Source organism: Stigmatopora argus, chromosome 14 (assembly GCF_051989625.1).
Source record: "Stigmatopora argus isolate UIUO_Sarg chromosome 14, RoL_Sarg_1.0, whole genome shotgun sequence".
NCBI lineage: Eukaryota > Metazoa > Chordata > Actinopteri > Syngnathiformes > Syngnathidae > Stigmatopora > Stigmatopora argus.
The window spans coordinates 7,832,566-7,856,179 of record NC_135400.1 but is presented as its reverse complement, the minus strand read 5'-3'; the positions used below and the strand labels follow the sequence as shown (position 1 = coordinate 7,856,179).

At 39.0% G+C, this 23,614-nt stretch overlaps 4 protein-coding genes across 14 annotated transcripts in view; 2 read left to right on the top strand and 2 right to left on the bottom strand.

The window, feature by feature from the left end:
- Positions 1-19,138, bottom strand: part of mgp (matrix Gla protein) — a 37,956-nt gene extending 18,818 nt beyond the window's left edge. The window contains exons 1-3 of one of the 3 annotated variants that reach the window (XM_077619594.1): positions 19,032-19,138; positions 15,023-15,098; positions 4,815-4,927 (exon numbers count right to left, since the gene is read on the bottom strand). The gene's annotated coding sequence lies outside the window, so the exon portion shown is untranslated. The remainder of the gene's footprint in view (positions 1-4,814; positions 4,928-15,022; positions 15,099-19,031) is intronic. The other 2 variants (XM_077619592.1, XM_077619596.1) reach the window with 2 other exon arrangements.
- Positions 6,250-8,225, top strand: pde6hb (phosphodiesterase 6H, cGMP-specific, cone, gamma, paralog b). The gene is made up of 3 exons (XM_077619872.1): positions 6,250-6,371; positions 7,251-7,399; positions 7,523-8,225. The coding sequence occupies exons 2-3, from the start codon at positions 7,257-7,259 to the stop codon at positions 7,638-7,640; spliced, it is 261 nt and encodes an 86-aa protein (XP_077475998.1). The 5' UTR covers positions 6,250-6,371; positions 7,251-7,256; the 3' UTR covers positions 7,641-8,225.
- On the top strand, positions 10,115-15,409 carry LOC144088879 (retinoic acid-induced protein 3). Of its 2 annotated transcripts, XM_077619589.1 has the most exons (4): positions 10,115-10,383; positions 12,356-13,534; positions 14,166-14,221; positions 14,368-15,409. In XM_077619589.1, exons 2-4 carry the CDS (start codon positions 12,415-12,417, stop codon positions 14,455-14,457), a joined length of 1,266 nt encoding a protein of 421 aa, XP_077475715.1. In that variant the 5' UTR covers positions 10,115-10,383; positions 12,356-12,414; the 3' UTR covers positions 14,458-15,409. The 2 variants fall into 2 exon arrangements, with proteins under 2 accessions (XP_077475715.1, XP_077475716.1); XM_077619590.1 differs by lacking the exon at positions 10,115-10,383 and having other exon boundaries at positions 12,259-13,534.
- Positions 19,139-19,235: 97 nt separating the features above from the next.
- The window catches only part of LOC144088109 (RNA binding protein fox-1 homolog 2-like), a 37,083-nt gene continuing 32,704 nt past the window's right edge, over positions 19,236-23,614 (bottom strand). For 7 of the 8 annotated variants that reach the window (XM_077618357.1, XM_077618353.1, XM_077618354.1 and 4 more), the window contains 2 exons: positions 22,810-22,885; positions 19,236-21,821 (listed from right to left, as the gene is read on the bottom strand). In XM_077618357.1, coding sequence (XP_077474483.1) covers positions 22,845-22,885 — 41 coding nt within the window. In that variant the 3' untranslated portion in view covers positions 19,236-21,821; positions 22,810-22,844. Of the gene's footprint in view, positions 21,822-22,809; positions 22,886-23,614 lie in introns of those variants that run through there. The other variant, XR_013304811.1, reaches the window with a different exon arrangement.

The window sequence follows — 23,614 nt, the reverse complement described above, 5'->3', positions numbered from 1 at the left end:
TTGTACCGGCGTTCTGAGCTCGTTGGTTCGATCCCAGGTTTGTGCTCACGGTGTGGAGTTTGAATGTTCTCTCTGGGCTTTGCGTGGGTTGTCTCTGGGTACTCCAGTTCCCTCCTACATCCCCAAAACATGCAGAGTAGGCTGGTTGAACACTCTAAATTGCCCTTAGCTATGACGGTGAGTGCGAATAGTTCTCTGTCTTCTTGTGATTGGCTGGCCACTGGTTCAAGGTATCCCCAGTTAGCTGGGATTGGCTCCAGCACCCCCTACGACTTTTGTGAGGATAAGCAGTTCAGAAATTTAATGAATGAATGTACCAGAAAAAAATAGTGTCAATAATCACTAATGAACCGTAAATATGCGATTTCTTCAGTTCTCAATTATTTGCCAGTTTTATTTTAAATTCCCTATGAAGTGACTTCAGAGATTCAAAGCGGGAACCATTAATATAAAGTTAATTTTGCTACTTGGCACAGGAAAATAGGTATCTAATCTGAGCTCAACAAAGGGGAAACAGAGGGATTAACAGTTCTGGAAAATGTTTGGTGAGCAACTGATGACGACAAGCAGTCCTAAGTCTTAGCAATGAGATTTGGGGAAATCCCAGCAGTCAATTAGTTGATCAGACAGCTTCTTTAATGGTTATATAACTATGAAACAGCAAGCAAAAATCAAAACATTCCTGGATGTGCTTTCAACACAGACTTCAACATCGCCTCTGTTGATAGAACACACAGAATTTGAAAGTCCAGTACTGACATGCAAAAGAAATGAATTATTTCTTATCCACTATTATGAGGTAAAATATGAACTCACATCTTTTTTTGTCCAATTAAAAACAACCAAAAAAAGCAGAGAATCTCTGTGCTGAAACGTTAAAAAACACTGAACTTCAAAACACTAAAGGTTTTAAATATCTAGTCTACATCCAAAGGCAAAGACAACAGAGGTCTATTTATGAATAATATATGAATGTACGAAAAAACAACAAGGCTCTTGTTGTTGTGGTAATATAAAAGGTTGAAGAAATACTGTAATATAAATTCAAATTATTTATAAGATCAACATGCATAATAAATGAAGCTGAAAACAAGGGCAGTTGCAAGTACAACACAATAACAATAATTTATCCTTTTCTTACACAAATTTATATTATTGCCAGAACTTGGTGAACTTTTTATCACATGATTCATTTGGCGTTTAGAATATCATACTATTATCTACTAAATAATAATATTATAATAGAATGGAGGTAACATGGCTGCAGGTTAGGGGGTAACAAATCCTTATTGAAGACCATCAAGCCAAACATAGTCATGTAAATAAGTGAAGCAAATAAATATAACATATTATTCCGATCATATATAGATTGTAATATAGTTGCTTGACATAGAATTACAAAATCGAAGCTTAAAATTTCATTAGCGAAATAGAAGAAATCGCTTATGGTAAAAGTTGCATGTATGTTGTGGGACACGTTCTGCAAATAATTAAAATTTGAATGATTATTGTTATTTTTATATATTGAATCCCTTTTTAAACACCCAAACCAGGCATCATTGGTGGCCCTGTTAAGTGATCAGTAATAAAATAATAATACTTAAAAAAATGTTTTCAGTTCACAATTGGGCTGAAATTTCTTAAAACAAATGTTACTACCAAAAAAACAAACAAAAAACAAGAAACGGTCAAAATTATTCAACTTAATTGTAACTTTTGAGATTCAGAATATCCGTTAAGGGGGATTGAAATGAGACAATTCGAAATTTCGGGGATACTGCAGACTTATTTGGTAATTTTTAAGCATTTTAAAAAGTATCCTTTTCCCCTTACTATTTATTTATATATATTTTTTACTTTGGTTTAAGGACAAGTAAATTTTACAAAAAAACTGCCTTTTTTGTATATGGCCATGTTGTAAAATGTTGACTTAGCCATATATATTAAACATTTTGATTGGCCAATGTTTCATCATTAAAGTGGGATGTGGTTGCTCAGTTGGACTGGGTTTAGGATTCAAGACCAGACTGCAGAGGTCAGCATCTAGGTCGCTCACAGCAAGTGTTGGAATGAGGTCGTGAAGTGTTAATAGAAGATTTCCTGGAAGTGTCAGGAGCAACGCTACTTATGAGCTCAGGACAGAAAGTCTAAACTATTTGTTTCACACAGCTGAAAAACGAAATATATGTAGCAAGAGAGCGAAAAGAAAAATGAAGTCATTCTGTAACATGTCTCATAAGTGGTTTAGAATCATTAGTGACTTCAGGGAGGAATATAATCATATGCTTGATATCATGTAAGGCAAAATTTACATATGTGATGCTTGTTTCCGAGTCCATCTTTCTAAAAATACTGCAACATTATGTTTTACCAGCGATGAAATGTTGTTTTGTGGAAAATCGTAAGACTTAATTGCCTGTGAAAGTTATTCCTTACTAAATATCAGTATGTTGTCAAATTGCAGTTCAGCGTTGGAGTTTCTTTGAGCTCTGTCGGCACGCGTTGGACTAAAATCTAAATGTGTGTTCACATGCCTTTAAAGAGCATGCATGGTCTCTTTGAGCTTTTTAAAGAGGTAGCAGAGACCTTGGTGCATTCCACAGATATAATATTTGCTTTCACTGACACAGACGCACATGCATGCAGACACATTCCCACTTACAAGTTTCCTCAATGAACATACAGTAAATGTGACACGCACAACACGCTTAATATTTCCGTTGCAGTCCTATAAAATACACCCAATAAAAATAACACTTAGGCTTGTCCTAGCATGGCAATCTACCGGAAATTATTAATTGTGCCCTGTCACGGCAGGTACAAATACGAAAAAAGGTGAATTAGATGCACTATCCGTATGGAAAAATATCCAAACGCAGAATTTCACTAATCTTGGAATTCTTTACCTTTTAGGAAATTCATCACTATGAGATCCAGATTTGACATGAATTTAAAAAAAATGAGAGGTTGCATCCTGGGCAGTGGAAGAATGAGTTTGTTTTCTAATAAAATGATCAAGAAATGGTCTTAAAAATGCCCATAAGTCTCAAAATAAGATAGGAATTAATCAAACAAATAATTGTTCCTCCCATGAGGCATCACTACCTTTATGAGAACCAACAGGCCCCCATTCATTGAAAGAATTACTTTAAATTTAGCACTAAGGATTAGTACAGAAAGAAATGTCAATAATGAAGATGAAGAAAATCTAAAGAGTACCTATGCATTTTTGAAATTCTTTAAGTTATAATCATCCCTTTCAGAGCAACTATAATTACAAAGTCATCCATGATATGAATATGTTGACCTTGTGCTAAAGTAAAGTCTACAATAAAGCAAATATAACATGTTTGGAATGTAGGAAAAAGCTAGAATATCTATGAAAAAAAAAGTAATGCAGAGGTCGATTTCATTACACAAACCAGAAAATTACTATAACAATGATTAAAGCACCCTGACAAGACCTTCTTTTAATTCATTCCTTGTTTGTTCTTTAAAAAAAACACCACCAGCCTTAACATCTCATCCATTTTCCTGTTCCCACAGCCATCTGTTAATCTAATTAAAAGTAATACTGTATATGCGTAGCTGCCCAAGAAGATTGGCCCACTAACCTACAATAGGAGCTTCATCACTGCATATGTTTCCAACCCTGTCTATTGACTACGGCCTCCAATTATTCATAAATTTATTTATATCAAGTCCTTGTTCATGCATTTGAAATAACACACAAATGGTCAGTATTACATTTAAGTCTGTTTGTCTCATTATGGGAAAATTACAGTTTTACAGCATACAGGTGAACAAAAGCAGCATATTAGATTTATTTTAAAGATTTTTGATTAGATTATAAAAATAAAAATCTATTTTGTTGTACACGTAATGGGGCGGGTCTATGGATGAATGTTTAGCATGTCTGTCTCACAGTTCTGAGTTTGGCGTTATGGTTGTTTCTCTTGTTGTGTCTTGCAATTGGCTAGCAACCAATTCAGGGTGCACAGGAAACAGGTATCGCCACCCCTCACAAGGCATTGCCCCCCATTATTTGCAAAGCACGGTCTTAAGTAAAAATGCATTACTAATGATATTTGAGCTCAACTATTTACATTTTCATGATTTCACTTATTCACTAATAGACAGGGATAGATATTGAATTCCTTTTAAGTAGGCTGGCTGGTATTAAGTTATCATATCTCATTGCCATTGAAGGCGGTGTACGTCCAATCCATTTTGACTGGGATGCCCACAACAGTCAAATTGGATTATATTTCTACTGTCGTCAATGACAAACAAAGAGTTAATCATCCCCTAGTGCACATGTGTCAAAGTGGTGGCCCGGGGGCCAAATCTGGCCCGCCGCATCATTTTGTGTAGGACCGAGAAAGTAAATGATGAATGCCAACTTTCTGTTTTATGATGAAATTCAAATGAAGATTGTAGATTATTTCCTGTGTTTCCTCATTTTAAATCAATAATTGCAAAAATTTGTACTAATTTGAATGTCCAAAAATGATCTATGGATTAGCACGATCAAGAAAGCTGTCAATTTATTAATCGATTAATTTTGGCAGCCTAGTTGGAAGACATAACGGCCCTCCGGATGTAATCGAAACTACCATGTGGCCCGCGACAAAAAATGAGTTTGACACCCCTGCCCTAATGGGATCGAATGATCGCTGCTAGCCTTCCTAGTCAAAATGGATTGGATATCTATGGCCAATGAGTTAAATACTTTAAATACTTCATACAATATGCTATTTTATTTTGTCAAATAAATATGATGACATGCATCATAAAGCTTTCTGGCTCCTGACCTTTGCATTGAAGATCCAATTATCTGGTGTGTGCGTTGTCTCTTTCCGCCCTGCAGCCCACATGCAGTTAAGAGGCTTTGCCATTGAACTGCCCTCATTTGGGACCAGACAACCTGTTTTTAAAGAGACAAAAAGTACAGTATATGTTAAAATTTTGCAAAAGTGTTAAATACATTTCATTTACGGACACCCCGGGTACAAGGGTAAACCAAAGATTTTTCGGAGCTAATCTATAACCACGCTTTGTAATCTGCACCCACAGATTAGTGATGATCCGGAAACGGGAGTCAGCCTATTTGGTGAGGACTCTAAACACCAAGCCACCAACCAAGCAGCTGCACATTGGCTGCTTTTGACAACCAAAGTTATTTTAAAAGGAAAATAATGCACGCTTCCGTTGCTCAAGGTGAACAATGTCCCTTTCAAGTGTTATCATTTGCATGTATGATGATATCGTGTATGAGCAGGTATAAAATAGCTATTGTTTATTTGTCATTTGTCATTTCTGGGTCATTGCTAAAATGTGGGTACAGATTACTAGAATGTGGGTAGTTTAATAATCCGTGGGTACTTCTTATTAAATTGTGGGTACAGTTTGGTAATTTGTGGGTATGGATTACTAAAGTGTTAGTACAGTTTAGTAATATTTGGGTACAGAATGATCAACTATGGGTACAGTTTAGTAAATTGTGGGTGGGGAATATTCTACTGTGTGTATGGTTTAGTACTAATCTCTAGGTACAGATTACAAATCCTAAAATACAGATTAGCTATGAAAAATACATTTTTCTACTTCTGAATAATGACATTTTTAAATTGTGTTTTCATTCAACTGATCCTTATTCACCAAAAATTATATAATTGGGCTTGCACTCATCCTCGCATAAAATCAGATCAGGCATATCTTTAGTGTTCTATATCATAGTTTTACTATTTTCTGGAATATTTATAAATTGTACATTTTTAATGTCATATCTTACAGCTAACTAAGCAAACTGAATATTTAGTCATATATTTTAAATAAAAATGAGGTACAAACTTATCTACAAAGCATCTTTTTCATATACGTCTCTACAATAATACTGTACTTATTTGCATTTAGGTCATGTTTTATGTGGACTATACTTTAGAGATCTCCAATACTTTACTAACTCCCGTTATATTTTGAGTTTCCCCCCCCTGTCCTTTGATTGTAACCAAAAATATCCTTCACGTGTAGATGGTCAGAAAACAACAATCACATGGACTAGAAACACGACTAGGTTTTCCCCCTTCCCCTCAACTAGAAATCCCATGCCAGGCGCACTAAGGTTTTAGAGGGATAAACCTCATCAAATCCTTCAGATTGACCTCTGACTTTAGGTCACACAGCAAAGCCTGAGAGAGTCCTTCTAGAGACTAGGTGACCTGAGGGGCCACGTGACTGGAAAGAGGTGTCTGAGGGGATTAGAGATGGAGATATAAAAGCACAGCCCAGACAGCAAATGTCACAGACCTCAAGACGAAGCAGGAGGAGGATAAGAGATCAGTGGCGGCCTCTCGGGACACCTCCAATAGGTGAGAACTAACACTCTAAATGCTATTGCGGTTGGTTTTGAACACTTTTTAAATTTTCAATTCATAGCCATATCCAAGTTTATATTTGTTATGACGTATATGATCCAGACACTTGTTGGTGAATACTTGTGATCGTATAAAAAGTTATGAGAGGACTTTATAGCAGTACTTTAGTAAGACAAAATAGAAATACAGTAGGTGCTGACTGCTGTAAACAAGATTGACAAGAACTGTCACAGCAAAAGATGGCTTATCTGCATTGGGAAACCCATAAGATGTTTAACTCATTGGCTGCCTATTAACGGCGCTAGATGTCCAATCCATTGTGACTGGGAGTGTGGCAGCAATCTTTCGATTCCTGTCACCCCCCCTAGTGAAGTTTTATTGGGCCAGCAAAACATGATCTCTCAATGCCAGTCATTACAGTTCAAACGAATTTGATATTCACAACTGTAAATGGCAGTGAAAGAGTTCACAGGACTGTGAGATGATAGTGGACAATTTTGACAGAGGAAGTGAACGTATTTTGTGCATTATCCATTTCTATACCCATGCAAATAACCCCAAAGGCAAATATATTGTTAAATAAACAGACAGTGTCAATCAAAATGAATTATTATCGCGTCAGTTGGAATTTTTTAATACTGCAGATTGTGAAAAGGACAGCCGGCATCCTTGTTGTCGAGGAAGGGTAATTAGCCCAGGATGGATCAAACGTGGATTAGCGCTAATCTATTGGTTGGAACTCATTTGCATAATCTGTCCAGATTAATGCGGCGACACTAATAGGATTATCTACAGCGCATCTGGTTGAAAGAGATGTTGTTGTGATCTTCAAAGGAAACTTCAATCTAATTTCTTTTTTTTTTCCTTTTTAAGAGTAAAATGAACTCCAACCCACCGGCAGGAAGCGCCCTGGCCCCTGGCGGAGCCACTGGCCCCACCACACCAAAGAAGGGCCCACCCAAATTCAAGCAGAGGCAGACTCGTACGTTCAAGAGCAAGGCCCCCAAACCAGGCCAGAAAGGGTAAAAAAAAAAAAACTTGATACTGTAAATGACTAGTTCTTAACATATTTAAGACAAGTATCCCCTAAAACTAGTTGAACATGTGAAAACCGCCTGAATCTTGATTGTGTTCCTGGTTTATAGCTTTGGTGACGACATCCCCGGCATGGAGGGTCTTGGCACAGACATCACAGTCGTGTGCCCATGGGAAGCCTTTGGCGACATGGAGCTCAGCGACCTGGCCAAATACGGCATCATTTAAAGCTCTCTTCCTCTGTTCGTTAACGCTCGGCTCGTCAGGATAAGGCGGCCGGCGATCCCCTTAATGCCCCTCTCGTCATCTACCTCTTGCCTCTCTCCACTAAGTGGAAGGAGAGCTTAATGACTCTTATATATTTTTTTATTATACATATCATACTGTTTACAGTATATAAAACATGTGAAGGATTGACGAGAAAATCTTGACGCACCCTTTCCTTTCTAACCTTCCTTCTATCATACCCAACCCACGCCAAAGAACGCGAGAAAAACTGGTCGAAACTAGTTTGATTTGCTTCTAGCAGTCGATTCAAGTGTAAATACTTTGTACCGTGTTTCCTCTTGTTCCTTTTTTATTCGTATCCTTGTTATGTTGCATTGTACGACTTCACAATGTCATTGTAAACATCAAGGAGGGCGCTGTACTGATGAATACTATAATGCACTTTCACCTGCTTTAAAATGCTTTCCGTTCTTCCTTCTTAGAGGTGGTCAATACTTACAGGAAATTTGGCGCAAGCACAGAACGGAGCAAACGTATTGTGAATGAATGCTGCATAATAGTTGCATTAAATGGCTCTTTTTGGAATTCACTGTCTTTTTCTTTGTTCCAAAGACCTGTAAATCCATCACAAAGCTGTTTTCATTGGGGATGAATAAAAAAAGTTTTTTTTTTTTGCCCAAAAGGAACTCGAACAAGAATTTCAAATTATATTCTATCAGAAAGAGTATATTCAAGACAAAAATTATATATACATATATACATTTGTCTCCGTGTGCCCTATGAGTGACTAGCGACCAGTCTCGAGCACCTGCAATCTTGGCAAGAATAATCACTATTCATAATGAATGCAGAAACAAAATTCTACATTTATAAAAACAGTGAAAAAAAACACAATAAAATGAATACAAAAAAAGATAAAACAAATGAATACAGAAATCAAAGGCCCCAATAACACTCTCAAGTTGATATTTTCCATTCCATTTAACTCATTGCCTGCCATTGACAACGATAGAACTCACTTTTCTAACCGCTCATCCTCACAAGGATCGTGAGAAGAGGGTGCTGGAACCTATCCCAACTGACCAGGTGGGGAACACCCTGAATTGGTGGCTAGCCAATCGCAGGTCACAAGGAGACGGACAAGTTTTCACGCCCACACCCATACTGAGCGGCAATTTAGAGTGCTCAATCTTGTTTTGGTACGTGGAAGGAAACTGGAGTACCCAGAGAAAACCAACAAAAGCCAAGGAAGAACATGCAAACTCCAACTAGTGAGGACCCACCCGGGATCAAAACGTCAATGCCCTAAGAAGGCTAAAACTTGTTTTCTATATTTTTTGGGGGGGTATATTCAATCAAACGTCTCAGTCTACTCACTAATTAATACTAAATAATCATTAACTCATTATCACATGTACCTGTGCATGAATATAAAGGATGTCACAAAATGACTGTGCTCGCAAGCAGTCATTTTTACTGTTTAAACATTTTCTCTAAGATTAAAGCTTTGAGAAATTTGTGATTTGCATACTTGACCCTGATACTATTTTACCAGAAAGAATGATGTATTTTATTTTATAGTTTGTAAGTTGCCTCATTGCATAAGTCAAAGGAGGACACAGTAAAAAGAAACGAGTCCAAAAACTGCATCAATAGGATTATAAAACCAGCTATACATTATGATTATTTTCTGGAATGAAATCACTACCATGTAATAAATATAAAACATAAATGCCCCAACCCTAAAACCTCAGTTTGTGTCATGTCTTTTAATAATATCTCTGTGATTAACCGCTAAAACAACATCCCAACGTCTGTCCAAATGACTAATTGTCACCAAAGTTTCCCACATTTTTGTTCCTATGGTTACTTTTGCTTTTCAAAATAAAGCTCTGTTATTCGCATTGACAAACCTTAGTTTGAAGTCATTTCAAATCAAAGCAATATCATGAAAGGACCATAAAAATGCAGTACATGAATTATTTGGTCAACATTGAGTGTTTGAAAACATCCCTGAAAAGATATGTCAGAAAACGCTACACTAGTGATGTATGATTTATACTGCAACATCCAGTTTGGGTGAATTCAGAACTAGCCTTGAAGTAAACACACCCCATAATATTCCTACTTGTCCCGACATGAATTGAAGCTTAACCGTGGTCTTGCTCAAGAGAACAGCACTCTCATTAAACGAGACAACAAACCCCGACGCTAATTTCATCACCGTCCACTATTGTTTCTGTCATGGCAGGGTAACCGTGGCAACGGTTTCATACCCCATCTTAGACCCCCCGCTGCCTCTTTGAAGGCACCTTCACAGCAAATCTTGCTTGTGGAATTCTGGTTAATCCAGGTAGAGTGCACAAAGTTATCGGGAACCATGATACAAATTCCTGTGGGGAATTAGGAACACTGGGGAGGGGTGAATTCACTCTTTGTGAGTGTGCGTGTTTCCTTCAGGTGTGCGAGCCCCACCTAGTATAGACCGAGGGAGGAAAGTATGAGATGGGGTGCAGTATTTTCTTAGTATTGCCTAACCTGTGGATCTTAGGCACAAACACGCCACTCTAGGTGTCTCCACAGTGTTAATAGCTCGTGTTTTTTTCCTGCTAACGTTGGAGCGTGCAGTGTTTTGAATTAAAGGTACCTGCATGGCTACACACTGAGTTGGTATCAATGCACCGACACATTGCGTGTTGCAAAATAATTGAGCCTCAGTTGTGGGGGACATAAAGGATTAAAGGTAAGTGTCATTTTTCATTATAATGGCTACTTCTGGAAAAAAAAGGGGATCCAGATACACATTTTTAATAAATTAAGGATTGGTTTGATGAAGATAAACAATCACTTGCTCTGTGGAATGGCATTTTATTGAGCACTGTTTCTAATTTATATTGTTAAATAGGATGAGCACAATATTTGAAACATCTTAGGTCTTAAAACAAACAGTTTTCAAAATACGGATTCATTTGAATTCAGTTATTGTATTGATTCCATTAGCTCGTGAAGTAGAATATCTAATGTCGTAGCAAACAACAGTTGGTAGTAATGGCGGTTTCTAGGCAGAATAGATTTTTCACTTGTGATTTGAACGACAAATTTATTACAAGTGTTTTTTTTTAGCTGAAATAAAATATAAAATATGTTTTACTCAAGTGTAAGAAATAATGTCATATATTCAGGGTGTCGTAGTTAGCTGGGATAGGGTCCAGCACCCCCTGCAACCCTTGTGAGGGTAATCGGTTCAGAAAATGAATGAATGAATAATTGTTTTACTTAACATTTTTGATTGCTTGGTTGGGTATTCAAATTAAGGGGGGTGCACCCACTTTAAGGGGCACACCTTTAACAATGGCTTGGCTTTTTTTCTTGCAACAGTAAATATTTACTTGCCATTTACATTTAACCCCAAAATCAAACCTTTTGAAAAAATTGCGACCTAGCCTTTTTTTGTCATATGGGAACAAAATAGTAGAGCAGTGGATAGCATATCTGCCTCACCGCCAATAAGACCCAGGTTTGAATCTCATCTCATGCCTTTCGGCGTGTTGCTGGCAAGCATGTAGATTTTCTATGGGTGGTCCAACTCCCTCCCACGTTACAAAAACACGGAATCAGCCTGGACAACCTGTGTGATCTCAAACCAGTAATGATGCAAATAAGGGCCGTGTGAATAAGCCAATGCAACAAAGGCTGTTTTATGGGCCTGGAGGAAATGATACTGTCCTACTACTATCGGTGGGGAATCTCTCAACTAGCCTCATTAATTTGCACAGCAAATCAAATCTCATTGACTTGCTCAGTTGCACGAACATTCGTTGCACGCAAGACAAAAGTTAGTTCATTTTCCTTCTTCATGACAAACTTGCATTAACTTGACTTGGTTTTGTGGCCCTCACTCAAACCTCTCTTCCTTGTTCTGACATGTTGATATCTTCACTCTCCCTATTGCTTTTTGTTTTCTATTAGTGGGCTAGATCCTGTAAAAGGTTGCACTATTTTTCATATTTTGACTAAGCCTGAGAGTTATCCTCAGGCATAATTGATGTTTTTGTGTGTTTTAAATGCCACAGTTTGCTTTATGTTTGAACATAGATAATAAAATAGCATGCTCATTTTTTGATTAACATTGTGTAAAAATCTGACAATTCATTCAAACTGGGAGGACTGGCTGTTAAAGATCACCGGTTAGCACCACTGACGGCACTAAAAGATTTCAACTCGAAGGAACAAAATGTATATTGAAGGGTTTTTGTAATGGGTAAATGTCATTTCAATTCATTTCATTGATTTGATTTATTTAATGACAAATAAAGGAATTATCTATTTTTGTTTTAAAGTGGCTCACAGGGAGGGTTGGTTGGCTGGAGCCATTTCTACCTGACTAAAGAGCACAAATTAGAATAAAAATACATAGTTTTACAATGGCTGTAAGTCACAAAATAAAAGAAAAATGTCGCATTTTATGTGTATTGATGTTTTTAACACTTTATTTGGATGAACATATTTCCAGGCTAAAATTGCTTTGTGTCAGTCTTCCTTTGTGATGTATCGGCCCAATGCAAGATGGGATATATTACTGATATTTTTCAAGATGCACATACTGTGGAGGGGTTAACTAGGAAGTGATTGTGTATTGCTGTTCTCTTGTCCTTGTCGTGCGTACGGTTTTGCATTGTTTTTACATCTTGAAGACGAATGTTTGTTTGTTGCAGGAAAGAAGCCTTCCAAGGATACATCAGGAGGAAGTGAATAGCCGGTGGACAATTCCAACATGAGTCCAACCTTGTTAACCGAAGATCACAGGATGGCATTCTCCCTTGTCCTTCTCTTCCACGTCCCCTTCGCTTCTTTATCTCAATCAACGAGAAACATCACCAATGAGACGTCAAACCCTACCTCCTGGAACTCCACCGCCCACAAGGCCATTCCAGGCTGCCGTCCAGGTCTAGACCCTCTCTATCGGTACCTGTGTGACCGCAGAGCCATGTGGGGCATCGTCTTGGAAACTCTGGCCTCTTCTGGTTTCCTCTTCAGTATATTCCTCCTTCTGGGCCTCCTTATCTGGTCTCTGTGGATCTGCGTCTCCTTACGACAACAACGCAGCAGCATAGGGAGCATAGTGGCCTGCATGACCATGTTTTTGTTGGCAACGGGTGGCATCTTTGCCATCACCTTCTCCTTCATTGTCCAGCTAAGCCCTCAGACGTGCCCAACCAGGATCTTCCTCTTTGGCGTCTTCTTCTCCTTGGCCTTCTCTTGCTTGTTGGCTCGATGCCTAGCTTTGTTGGGCTTCGCCGCCGCTCGAGGTTGGGGCGAGCCCGCCATTGCTTTGGGACTTTTTGTCATTCAGGTGATCATTTCCACCGAATGGCTCATACTGGTCATAGTGCGGGATAAGAAGCCTTGCGAGTACAGCCAAGAGGAATTCGTCATGTTGCAGATCTACGTCTTGTGCCTCCTGGCGACAAGCTTGATTCTCTCTTTGCATTTCCTGTGTCGCTCCTGCACCACGTACAACTACCGGTACGCCGGCGCACTGCACCAGCAGAGCCGCCAACAGGCCGTGCTCCTCTTCCTCACGCTCCTGCTCTCCGCCGGCATTTGGGCGGCGTGGATCGCGATGCTCACCAAAGTGAACTCCAATTTGGAGCGCCGGCCGCAGTGGGACGACCCGACGCTCGCTGTGGCCTTGGTGGCCAACGGATGGTTGTTGTTGATGGGACACGGCTTGGTGCAAGTTGCCTTCCTGTGCAGGGGCGAGGCCAAATCTAAGGAAATCCCTCTGAGCTTTGCGGGCTGGACCAGCCACAGTGCTGACATCCCCGGGTTGAACAGTCCCAAGGCGGGAACCAGGAATGGAAGTTTTGAGAACGAGTCAGAACAAAGGAAAGGTAAGAAGCCTCAAAATTGTTTTGCTCCAAGGCCACATTGTGGTAGCAATGGATGCCTTTAGTAGCATTCAGCAGCAGTGAAATAAAGACATTATTTACATAAACTTTCATCCTCAGTCCTGACGGATATTTATTTAATTGTTTTATATCCATTCATTATCTGTACTCTTTTATCCTGACAAGGGTCACGAGGGGTGCTGGAGCCTATCCCAGCTAATCTACGTGCACCAGGCAGGGGACACCCTGAATTGGTGGCCAGCCAATCGCAAGGGACGAGGAGACAGACAACAATTCATGCTCACACTCATTTATAGGGACAATTTAGAGTGTTCAACCAGCCAGTTTATTATATTTTTAATCCAATTGATTGCCTAATCTTATTTAATATGCATTACTTTGATGTTTTTATGTCAACGCTGCTGAAAGCCTACGTATCACCCTCTTTGAAAATCATGAATTTGGCCTTACAATTTTTTTTAATATCAACTGTATTAAATAAATTGTCATCTTCTTCCCTAAATTACTTGAAATAAAAATACGATGTTTTTTTTTACCACAATGCTATTATCTCAGTTGTCATCATGAGTCAATCATGTATTACAGCATGTGCTATTTATGTTTCCGCCGCCAGGCCAGCGAGTAGATCCAACGCTGCAATCACCCTACGAGTCGGGATTCTCCATGACCGTGAGTAATAAACTGTCACCATTAACCATCTCGCATTTAATTGCATACTGTGACCTTTTCCATGATAAGTCACACTATTTGCTTCTTGACAGCGCAGTTTATCAAGTGTTAATTGCCCTGATGTTTTGTATGTGTGTGTGATCCAGAGAATTGACCCCAATACAGATTATACCATTCCTCGCCCACAGAGCACCAACTATGGGGAACCATATGACGAATATTATGGACAATTTTAGAATATGTGGAGCAGAGATGCACCACCATTGTTTGTTTGCTTTGTTTTCTTTTTTTTACTTGGCACAAAAGGAATTCATGCATTGCTTGATGAGAACATTTGTAAACTACTGTATTTCTAATAAAGTCAAAGAATGATACCAAAACAAAATATAAAATTCATGTCACGTACTGGCATTGTTTATGACTGACAGTTAGCCATTTCAACTCACCCGTGTCTACCAGGCTGCACATATTTTGGTGTAAAGCAGTTTGAATTGGTTCTACTTTGTAATGCATAGAACATAAAGATACGGCAGTGCGTAAAGAAGTGTAATATTTGGTGAGTATTATAACTCAAATTAGAAAACAGACAGTGTAAATATTAAGCATAAAACTGTGCATAATCCTGTCAACATAATGTCAACTGCTGTTGCATCTGTACAATGGTAATTCAACTTATAAATGTCTCTACATTCAAAATATAAAGATCCAAGCTTCCACTTATGGAAAGAATTAATTTCATAAGTAGAGGTACTACTGTATATGCAAAATTCTTTTAAGCCACATCAAATACTTCATTCAAACCTGAGACAATAGGAGTCCTGAGACGATTGATGAAGCAGGAAGACTTTCCACCAGGAGACATGGCACACAGCAATAGCTGGAACAGCAGACAAGAACAAAATGAGATTCCAAGCCTTCCATTCACTGATATAATTAGATTAGATTAGATTACATTATTCATCCCGTATTCGGGAAATTCACTGTCACAGTAGCAAGAGGGTGAGAATACGGACACAGGAAATGACATTTTAGACCTAAATAAATAGGTAATAAATAAGTAAATCAATAAATAAGCGTGTTCAGACATTTCTTTTGTTAAAGAGCCTGACAGCTGATGGGAGGAAGGATCTGCTGAAGCGCTCCTTCCTGCAATGAGGGGGCAGCAGTCTATTGCTGAAAGAGCTTCGGAGGGACTCCACAAACTCATGCAGGGGGTGGGAGGTGCTGTCCATGATGGCTCTTCATATTTAATGATGTAGTGCAGGGGTGCCCAATACGTAGATCGCGATCTAGCGGTACATTGCCAAAGAACTATTGGTAGATTGGCACGGCAATAACATTTTGATCCCTACCCTCTGTCTGATTTCCTTATAAATAAATTGAGGAAGGTTAACTCCTTGAAAAGTAGATCATGGTGCAAAAAACTTTGAACACCCCTGCAGTAAGTCATGTGTGACACCTTTCCACAAACGTGGTGGTATGTTACAAGTGCAATCAGTGGATTACAGTCAGGTGCTTCCTGTTTCAGCACAACCCCCGCCGGTTAAAGTGTCTGTGGAACAAAAAGCTGCACCCGCAGTGGCCCTCCGGGATCGCTTTGCCCAACCCTGAATTCTAACCCTAACAACAAAGTAGATTGCCTGAGGTTGGCTCATTGAAAAGTAGTTCTTGGAGCAAAAAAAATGAGCACCCGTGGTGTAGTGGTTCATTCCCCAGACTTCGATGTGGTCAAGCGAGGGCTCGATTCCCACTGGTGGTGGTATGATTGCAAGTGCAATTGGTCATTTGTCTCTCTGTGTGCCCTACAGCTAAATAGCGACCAGTCTAGGCTGTAGTCGGCCTTTCGCCCGAGAGCTCCGGCAACCAATGTATGGAAGATGAATGTATAATGTTCCTGACCTCTGATAAATGTTTTGATAAAAGTTTTGTAATATACAGAGTATGAATGTTGCCTCTTCTTTGTTTAACCTTCCAAAGCAGAAATTCAGTACTGTAACCAGATCAAGAACCCTGCCTCTCATATAAAAAGAAAAAAATATGTAACAGCCAAACCACCAGGGGGCATCGCTTGCACACCAATATAAGACTGAGTGTAGAGGACTGTCACAGTCATGAATTGGTTGATGTAAAACGTGCATGTCCACTCATGCATTTATGGGTTTTCACCTATGTTTGGCCTTCTGTGGGGAATTCCCGACTTAACCCTTTCAGGGATCGTAGTCACTAGAGTGGACAGCTATTTCAAATATTTGACACTTATAACCTTCAACCTTCTAAAGAGCAAGTGACTTAAATGAGAAATAATTAAAACAAATAGTAATCATAATTGGAATTTTACATTTTTAAATTATGTAATAATTTATAAATTCATACAATATTAATAAGCAGCCCGCCGGATGAGTGGTTAGCACATCGGCCTCACAGTGGGGGACCTGGGTTCAAATCCAGGTCGGTCCACCTGTGTGGAGTTTGCATGATCTCTCAGGGCCTGCGTGGGCTTTTTCCCGGTACTCCGGTTTCCTCCCACATTCCAAAGACATGCATGGCAGGCTGATTGGACACTCTAAACTGCCCCTAGGTGTGAGTGTAAGCATGAATGGTTGTTTGTTTCCTTGTGCCCTGCGATTGGCTGGTCACCAATTCAGGGTGTCACCCGCCTCTGGCCCGAAGTCAGCTGGGATAGGCTCCAGCACCCTCCACAACCCTAATGAGGATAAAGCGGTTCAGCAAATGAGATGAGACAACATTAATAAAAGAACTATGGGAATAGTTTGATGATTGATTTTGTAGTGGTGCCATTGGGCTTGCAGCCGCATGCCTTGAACACTGAGGTATGCTTTATGTATCTCGGGGTATTGTTCACAAGTGAGGGAAGAATGGCGCAGGAGATCAAAAGACGAATCGATGCGGCTGCATTGCATCAGTTTGATGTGGTGAAAAAGGAGCTGAGCCGAAAGCAAGACCTCTATTTTCCAGTTGATCTACGTTCCTATCCTGATCTATGGCCATGAGATGTGGGAGTGACCGAAAGGATTAAATCTCGTAAATGAGCGGCTGAAATAAGTTTCCTCTGCAGCGTGTTTGGGCTCTCCCTTAAAAATAAGGTACGAAGTTTGGCCATCTGGGAGGGGATTGGAATAGAACAGCTGGTCCAATGCATTGAGATTATGCAGCAGTTGAGGTGACTGGGCCATCTGATGAGGATGCCTACTGGACAGCTCCCTGCTGAGGTGTTTCGGGCATGTCCCACTGGGCGGAGTCCACGAGGTCAAACCAGGATAAAATGTGTAGACTATCTCTCCCTACTGGTCAAAACACGCCAGGGCATTGTAAGGATATTTTTTAAATCATGCAGGATCAAAACATATTGTAAATCTGGGGGAGTAAATTAATACAATATTGATATTATTAATATTTTGTTTGTTCATGTGAGTAGTGAGCATAAAAAATATATAATCCAACGTATCATTCAATTTGTTGTCGTGCAATTTTAATATGAAATTCAAATAGGTACGTTAGGATTCGTTCAGTAGGGCCACAAAGATGAGTTTGACTGCTACGGCTCATCTCCTCCAGTAACTGTAGATTGCGTAAAAGGTCAATTCATTCCTTCACAAATCCCCTTCAATCAGACACATTCACATCATCCCCTCCAAGCACTTAGCAAGCAACCCCATCAGACTGGCAATTGTACCCTTGTGTATCTGCGCAATTAGCTGTCATAAAAGGCTCGCCGCCACATCCGACCCATTATCAGCACATTTACAATTAAAGATGATTTCCAGATTGCCATCCCCTTCGCTCTCTCTCTCTCTCTCTCTCCTTGATAGAAAATAGGAGGGTCCGGAGCAAGAACTGATCAACGCAGTAGATTTGGTGCAGGACAAAAGCCAAGAAGCATTAATGCTGCACAATCATTGCCTCCATCTATCATCCGAGTCACGAGTTAACGGTCTGCAGAGAACGCGATTCACGTGTCAGAAGACTGCAGAATTTCTGTCATTTCACTCGGCTGTGGATGAAAACAGCGGTACTTTCGCTGCTGTATTATGAACCAAAACGTCAGTCATTCATTCATTTTCTGAACCGTTTTATCCTCACAAGGGTCACGGGGGTGCTGGAACCTACTATACCAGCTGACTTCGGGCCAGAGGCGGGGGATACCCTGAATCGATGGACAGCCGATCGATCGCAGGGCACAACAAGATGGACAACCATTCACTCGGGCAATTTAGTGTCCAATCAGCCTAACATGCAAGTTTTTGGAATGTGGGAGAAAACCAGTACCCAGAGAAAACCCACGCAGGCCCAGAGAGTACATGCAAACACAGGTGGACCAACCTGGATTCGAACCCAGGACCCAGTCATTCGGTCAGTGCTAACAAATAAAACCAGCACGAGTAATCAACTTTTATAGGGGAACCATTTTCACAACACCCAAAAAGCTGAGAATAATATGTAGTGTAATTATTTTTTTGTTATTTATAATATTTAAAAATAACAAAATAATCTCCACACAGGTCTGGGATCCTGGGTTAAAATCCCCCGCAAGCCTAGTGAGGAGCAAGCGATTCAGAAAATGAATGAATGAAAATAGTCCGACACCAATAACTCACCGCGTCTAGGAGCAAGGGGCTAACTGCTAGCATGCTGCCGCAACAATAATTTCCTTTAAAATTCACCAATTTCCCTTTCTCCGACTTTGCCACACCGAGAACGGAAAATGACTCAACCGTGGTATTGGCTCTTAAATTGAACATATCAGATGTTAAGGTTAAGTAGGCATTTCCAATTGTTTAACATTGCTTACCTGTATCTGCTCAGTAACACACCAGTGTTGCATTCACGTCCAATTTACAAACCAATCCAGACACATGGTCATTGATTTACCAAAACACGTGCGCTGCGTTCATGTGCAATGCGGAAATATGGGCACTGTTTTACCAATTCTAAATCAGCAAACTCACTAGGGAGGAAGCCAAATCAAGCAATCACTCATATCCACAAAGCAGTATAAAAACCAAACAGTTTTATTATATACATTCAATAATAATGGAGAATAAACAGAAAGCAGTTACAAAGATGGCAAAATAAAACATTGTGAGAAAATACATGATGAAATGAAAAGTCACTTTGTCAAATGCAATTTTAAATAACGTGACACAGAAAAGAGGCCACATGCAATTCACACCCACTTCCTTCATCCCAAAGCACGATGTTCCAGCAAGCAGTTTTATGCCAGGGCCGTGCAAGGACTGAGGGGTCAGAGTTGAGGACCAGCTGTGTGGAAAGTTGGCTTCTGTCATTCAAATTACAGTATACGTACACTTTTCTCCCATCGTAGTCGTTCAAATAAGATATCTAGCGAAAAAGTATCATGGACTCAACATGTAATTTTTTTCTTCTTTCATTTTTTTCCCTCCACTAACAGGCCAAATTTTGATGTGCACCCCACTGGGCCTGCATTAGCATTGTTATCACATATTACAAAGGGAAACCCACAGGAAGACTGTGGGGATGGTGCACATTCCAAATTAAACTTCCAACATAACTGATATGACTGCTGATTACCATGACGCCGTTAAAGACATTTGGACAAAATCAGACAGATTATTAAAGCAGACTGAAATCCGCTCTGGGCTCGGATATTTTTTTCCTCAAATCCCCCCCCTTTCCTCTTAGGAAACATTCAAATATTGTTCCCTCATCCCACTAAGCTGAAAAAACTTTGCGCACACCTTGTCGTCATCCAGCACTAAGATTTGAATTCATGCACAAAGGAAAAATTCTGGGACCACTGTCCTCCCTCAGGAAAGCATGCATAGCAACACTTGTGGTAATACTTGTAAGAGTAATAAGACAAAAAAGAGCGCACAAAAATACTCACTACAGCACACGGTGTCACAATCATACAAAATATCCTCACAGGGTGCTCCTCTATCAGCAAATCTGGGAAGAAAAATGGTGTCCTGTCAACTCCAGGATGAATTACCTTCACCTCAATATTACCCAGTTTACACCCACACAATGTTCCATTGTTCCCAATTGGAAACAGCCCTGTTCCAAAATTCCAAAAAGCTGAACACATTCCAAGTCAATCCTCTCTTAAGTGATCCAAACACTTTGAATGTAGGGCGGCAATAAAAGTCAATCTATCAGCAAATGATCAAAAATTCTATCAACAGTTTGAATTGCAGGTTCCCAAAAGTGCTGCAAACTTTTGAAATGTATCTTGCACACTAAACTGGACTGTTTCAGCCTAAAAAAATACAGAGCTGAAAATGAAAGATTTAAAAATATATATAATAGTCAAGTACAAGCAAAACCACCCAAAAAAACCCATCAAGTCTAAAATGTGCTTTCTTTAACATTAACAACAAAAAATCTTTGGAACCAACAAAGGCAAATAATAACAATAACATAGTGCGCGTAAATGGAGGTCGATTACATGGTAGAGACTTGGATAGGCCTCCTATTAAAAAAAAAAGAGTGGTGCCAGACGGGATGATAGAATAAAAAAATAAAAATTCTTGCCATAATTGACTATGTCCTGAAATGTGAAATGTATATAACCATGAAAATTGTTTTTTTTAATGTTTTTATTATTGAAACCAGCAGCAAGAAGACGGATTTAATTTATAGGCCAAAAAATGGTGCCTTTTTTCATCTCTTATGGTGATGATTGATTGTTAATTAATCTGTTTGGTTCAGTCACTGCATTGCTGTTGAACTTCCAAAGTCTCACAGAGAGAAAATCAAATCTGTCCTTTTAGAAGTGAAGTTATAAGAGCAAGGTTCCTCGTCATACTTCACTAAAATGATCCCAACTGGCTCATTTTCTTCGTGAATTGATGAGGACCAGAAATAAAGGCATGTTAAATAAGTATGGCAACAAAAACTAGCAGATCAACAAAATACTGATGTAATACAGAACAAAACTTTTTTTTTGTTAATTTTTTTTTACACATTTATATATATATATATATTTACTTGCACCCATGGGCGAGTAGAGATGTATAGGGGATTCCACTGAAAATTGAGTGCTCCATGCCATGTTGTTCATGGTATTGGTTTAACTTGGACTGTAGAGGTTCGTCTCAGTGAGATGCTCCCGTGTTCACAACAAATGCATTTGGGTGTTGCTTTTCTTCAATGTCGTGTTTTAGGGTCTATTGTTGTAGTAATGCTGATCTTGTGGCAGCTGAAGGACGCAGAGACGTGAGCGTGGGTTTACTGAGGATTTCGAGAAAAACGTGTAGTGTCGTGTGGCGGATCAAGTTAGTCTCTTTTCTCCTGATCCAATAGTGTTTCTAAAAAGATGCGGTCATAAATTGTGCCGAGAGCTTTTTCAATAGATCCTTGTCAGACAGACAGGAAAGGTACTTGGTGATGTGGCAATGAGCTTTCCTGCCAATCAGAAAAAAGGAGGGGAAAGGGGAAGGGGGCTGTCACTCTAGTCCACCAGCAGAAAGATGGAAGGGCATGTCTGCCAAACAAAGATCTTAAAAAAAGGCTTCTGAAGGGACATGAAATTTCCTTGGTGGAATTTGTGGCTTTAGTACGGAGCAAACCTACTGTAGCCTGCCCGGTATAAACTGGCCTGAAAGAGAAAAAGAGATCATTGTCACATTGGAGCTATTATTATATATTACAGTGGGTGCATATTTGCAGATAACTATAGCAATAAGGGCTAATGCCCCCGAGCCTGTACAATTCAAACAAGAGGAAAATGGGCCTTATTAAGTATTATAAAATATTTGATCTGTTGAGATTGGTCAAGTAGGCAGGATAACATTGTCAAAAATAATACATGTAAAAGGTGACATGGTCTGTTTATCTATTCAATGGTTTGTTTTGCCTTGCAAAAAGGCCCCCATTTCTGCCTGGTGTCTGAAAGTGTGGTTATTTGCCTGGTGGGTCACATGCAATATAAGTGTTGTATGTAAACTAACAGTATCATCGCTAACCTGTCTGTGCAATGACCTTGTTTTTTTTTGTTTTGTTTTTGTTTGTTAGGTTTTAGTGCCTTCTAATTTTAGTCATTTCTAAAACATATTTGATGTTTACATATTTCTTCAAGTACAGTAAGTAGCATGATAGTATTTGTAGACTAACTTTTTTTAATCCCAGTCCCACATTTAGAGATAAACTATTATGGCCAGAATGTCACCTTCAATTTTAATTTGTATGTTTTATAAACATTACCAAAAAAATAACACAAGCTGAAATAAAAGATTTTTTTTTTATGGTGTGCATATGCAGTAGCCACATCAACCTGGAATTTTATGATGTTTACGTGCAGAGCAGCTATTTGCAAGCACAAGATCATATTTTAGATTTGATTTCAACTGGTCAAGTAATCAAAAAATAATCAGTGATAAGTTGACTATCGAAAAATGATTTTTGTCAGCCCTCAAAAATACAGTAAATGAGCTGCCGTCAAATAACATAATTTCAGAATATACAGTATAGTACCAATACAGATAGATATTAATACAGTAGATAGAGAAACTGATGTAAAGTGTAAATTATCGAAAGGTGCAAAGAAAAATGATTAGGAAAATGATGTTAGTAATAGGTTCTCTCACCATGGCTCCCACTCCATACGCAGCAGCAGCTGGGGTTAAAGCATGGTACGGATCTGTCGTGTAAACTCGCCCATAACTACAAGCACAATTATAAAAGGAAAAAGTGAAACTTGACCACCAATATTCAGCAGTCGCCAAAATACAACAGAGTAATAGGGATAAAAAAGGACAACAGAATAAAGTAATGATACCGTTGTAAGGGTTAACTAGGAGAAAAAAGCTTGGTTCAAAAGATGAATATTGTAATATTACGTAACTGCTTGTAATAACAAGTCCTAATGTAACATTAAATGAGTAAAGAGTAATAACGTTATGTAATATGATAAAAGTCACAATATTACAATATTAAATTCCATATATAGTGGATGTTGACATAACATGTATGGATGCACTGTGTCTAAATTAGCTACTATGCACTTTAAGTAGCACTTTGCCGCCTCCATTGAAATAAACTATATTTTAGAGTACATGTGTCAAAGTGGCGGCCCGGGGGCCAAATCTGGCCCGCCGCATCATTTTGTGTGGCCCGGGAAATTAAATCGTGAGTGCCGACTTTCTGTTTTAGGATCAAATTAAAATGAAGATTATAGAAGTATATTACATTTCCTGATTTTCCCCCTTTTAAATCAATAATTGTAATTTTTTAATCAATTCTTTGTGTTTTTAGTTCAAAAATCATTTTGTAAAATCTAAAAATATATATATGAAAAAAAGCTAAAATAAACATTGTTTTTGATCTATAAAAAACGGAATATTCAGATCTTTTAATCCATTTATTAAAAAAATCTAAATATTATATCTAAAA

Excerpts from the sequence above, each read along its gene's own strand:
- LOC144088879 (XM_077619589.1), top strand. The coding sequence starts at position 12,415 with ATGAGTCCAACCTTGTTAACCGAAGATCACAGGATGGCATTCTCCCTT. Across the intron at positions 13,535-14,165 it reads CGAGTCAGAACAAAGGAAAG|GCCAGCGAGTAGATCCAACG; the intron begins GTAAGAAGCCTC and ends TTCCGCCGCCAG. Across the intron at positions 14,222-14,367 it reads AGTCGGGATTCTCCATGACC|AGAATTGACCCCAATACAGA; the intron begins GTGAGTAATAAA and ends TGTGTGATCCAG.
- pde6hb (XM_077619872.1), top strand. The coding sequence starts at position 7,257 with ATGAACTCCAACCCACCGGCAGGAAGCGCCCTGGCCCCTGGCGGAGCC. Across the intron at positions 7,400-7,522 it reads CCCAAACCAGGCCAGAAAGG|CTTTGGTGACGACATCCCCG; the intron begins GTAAAAAAAAAA and ends CCTGGTTTATAG.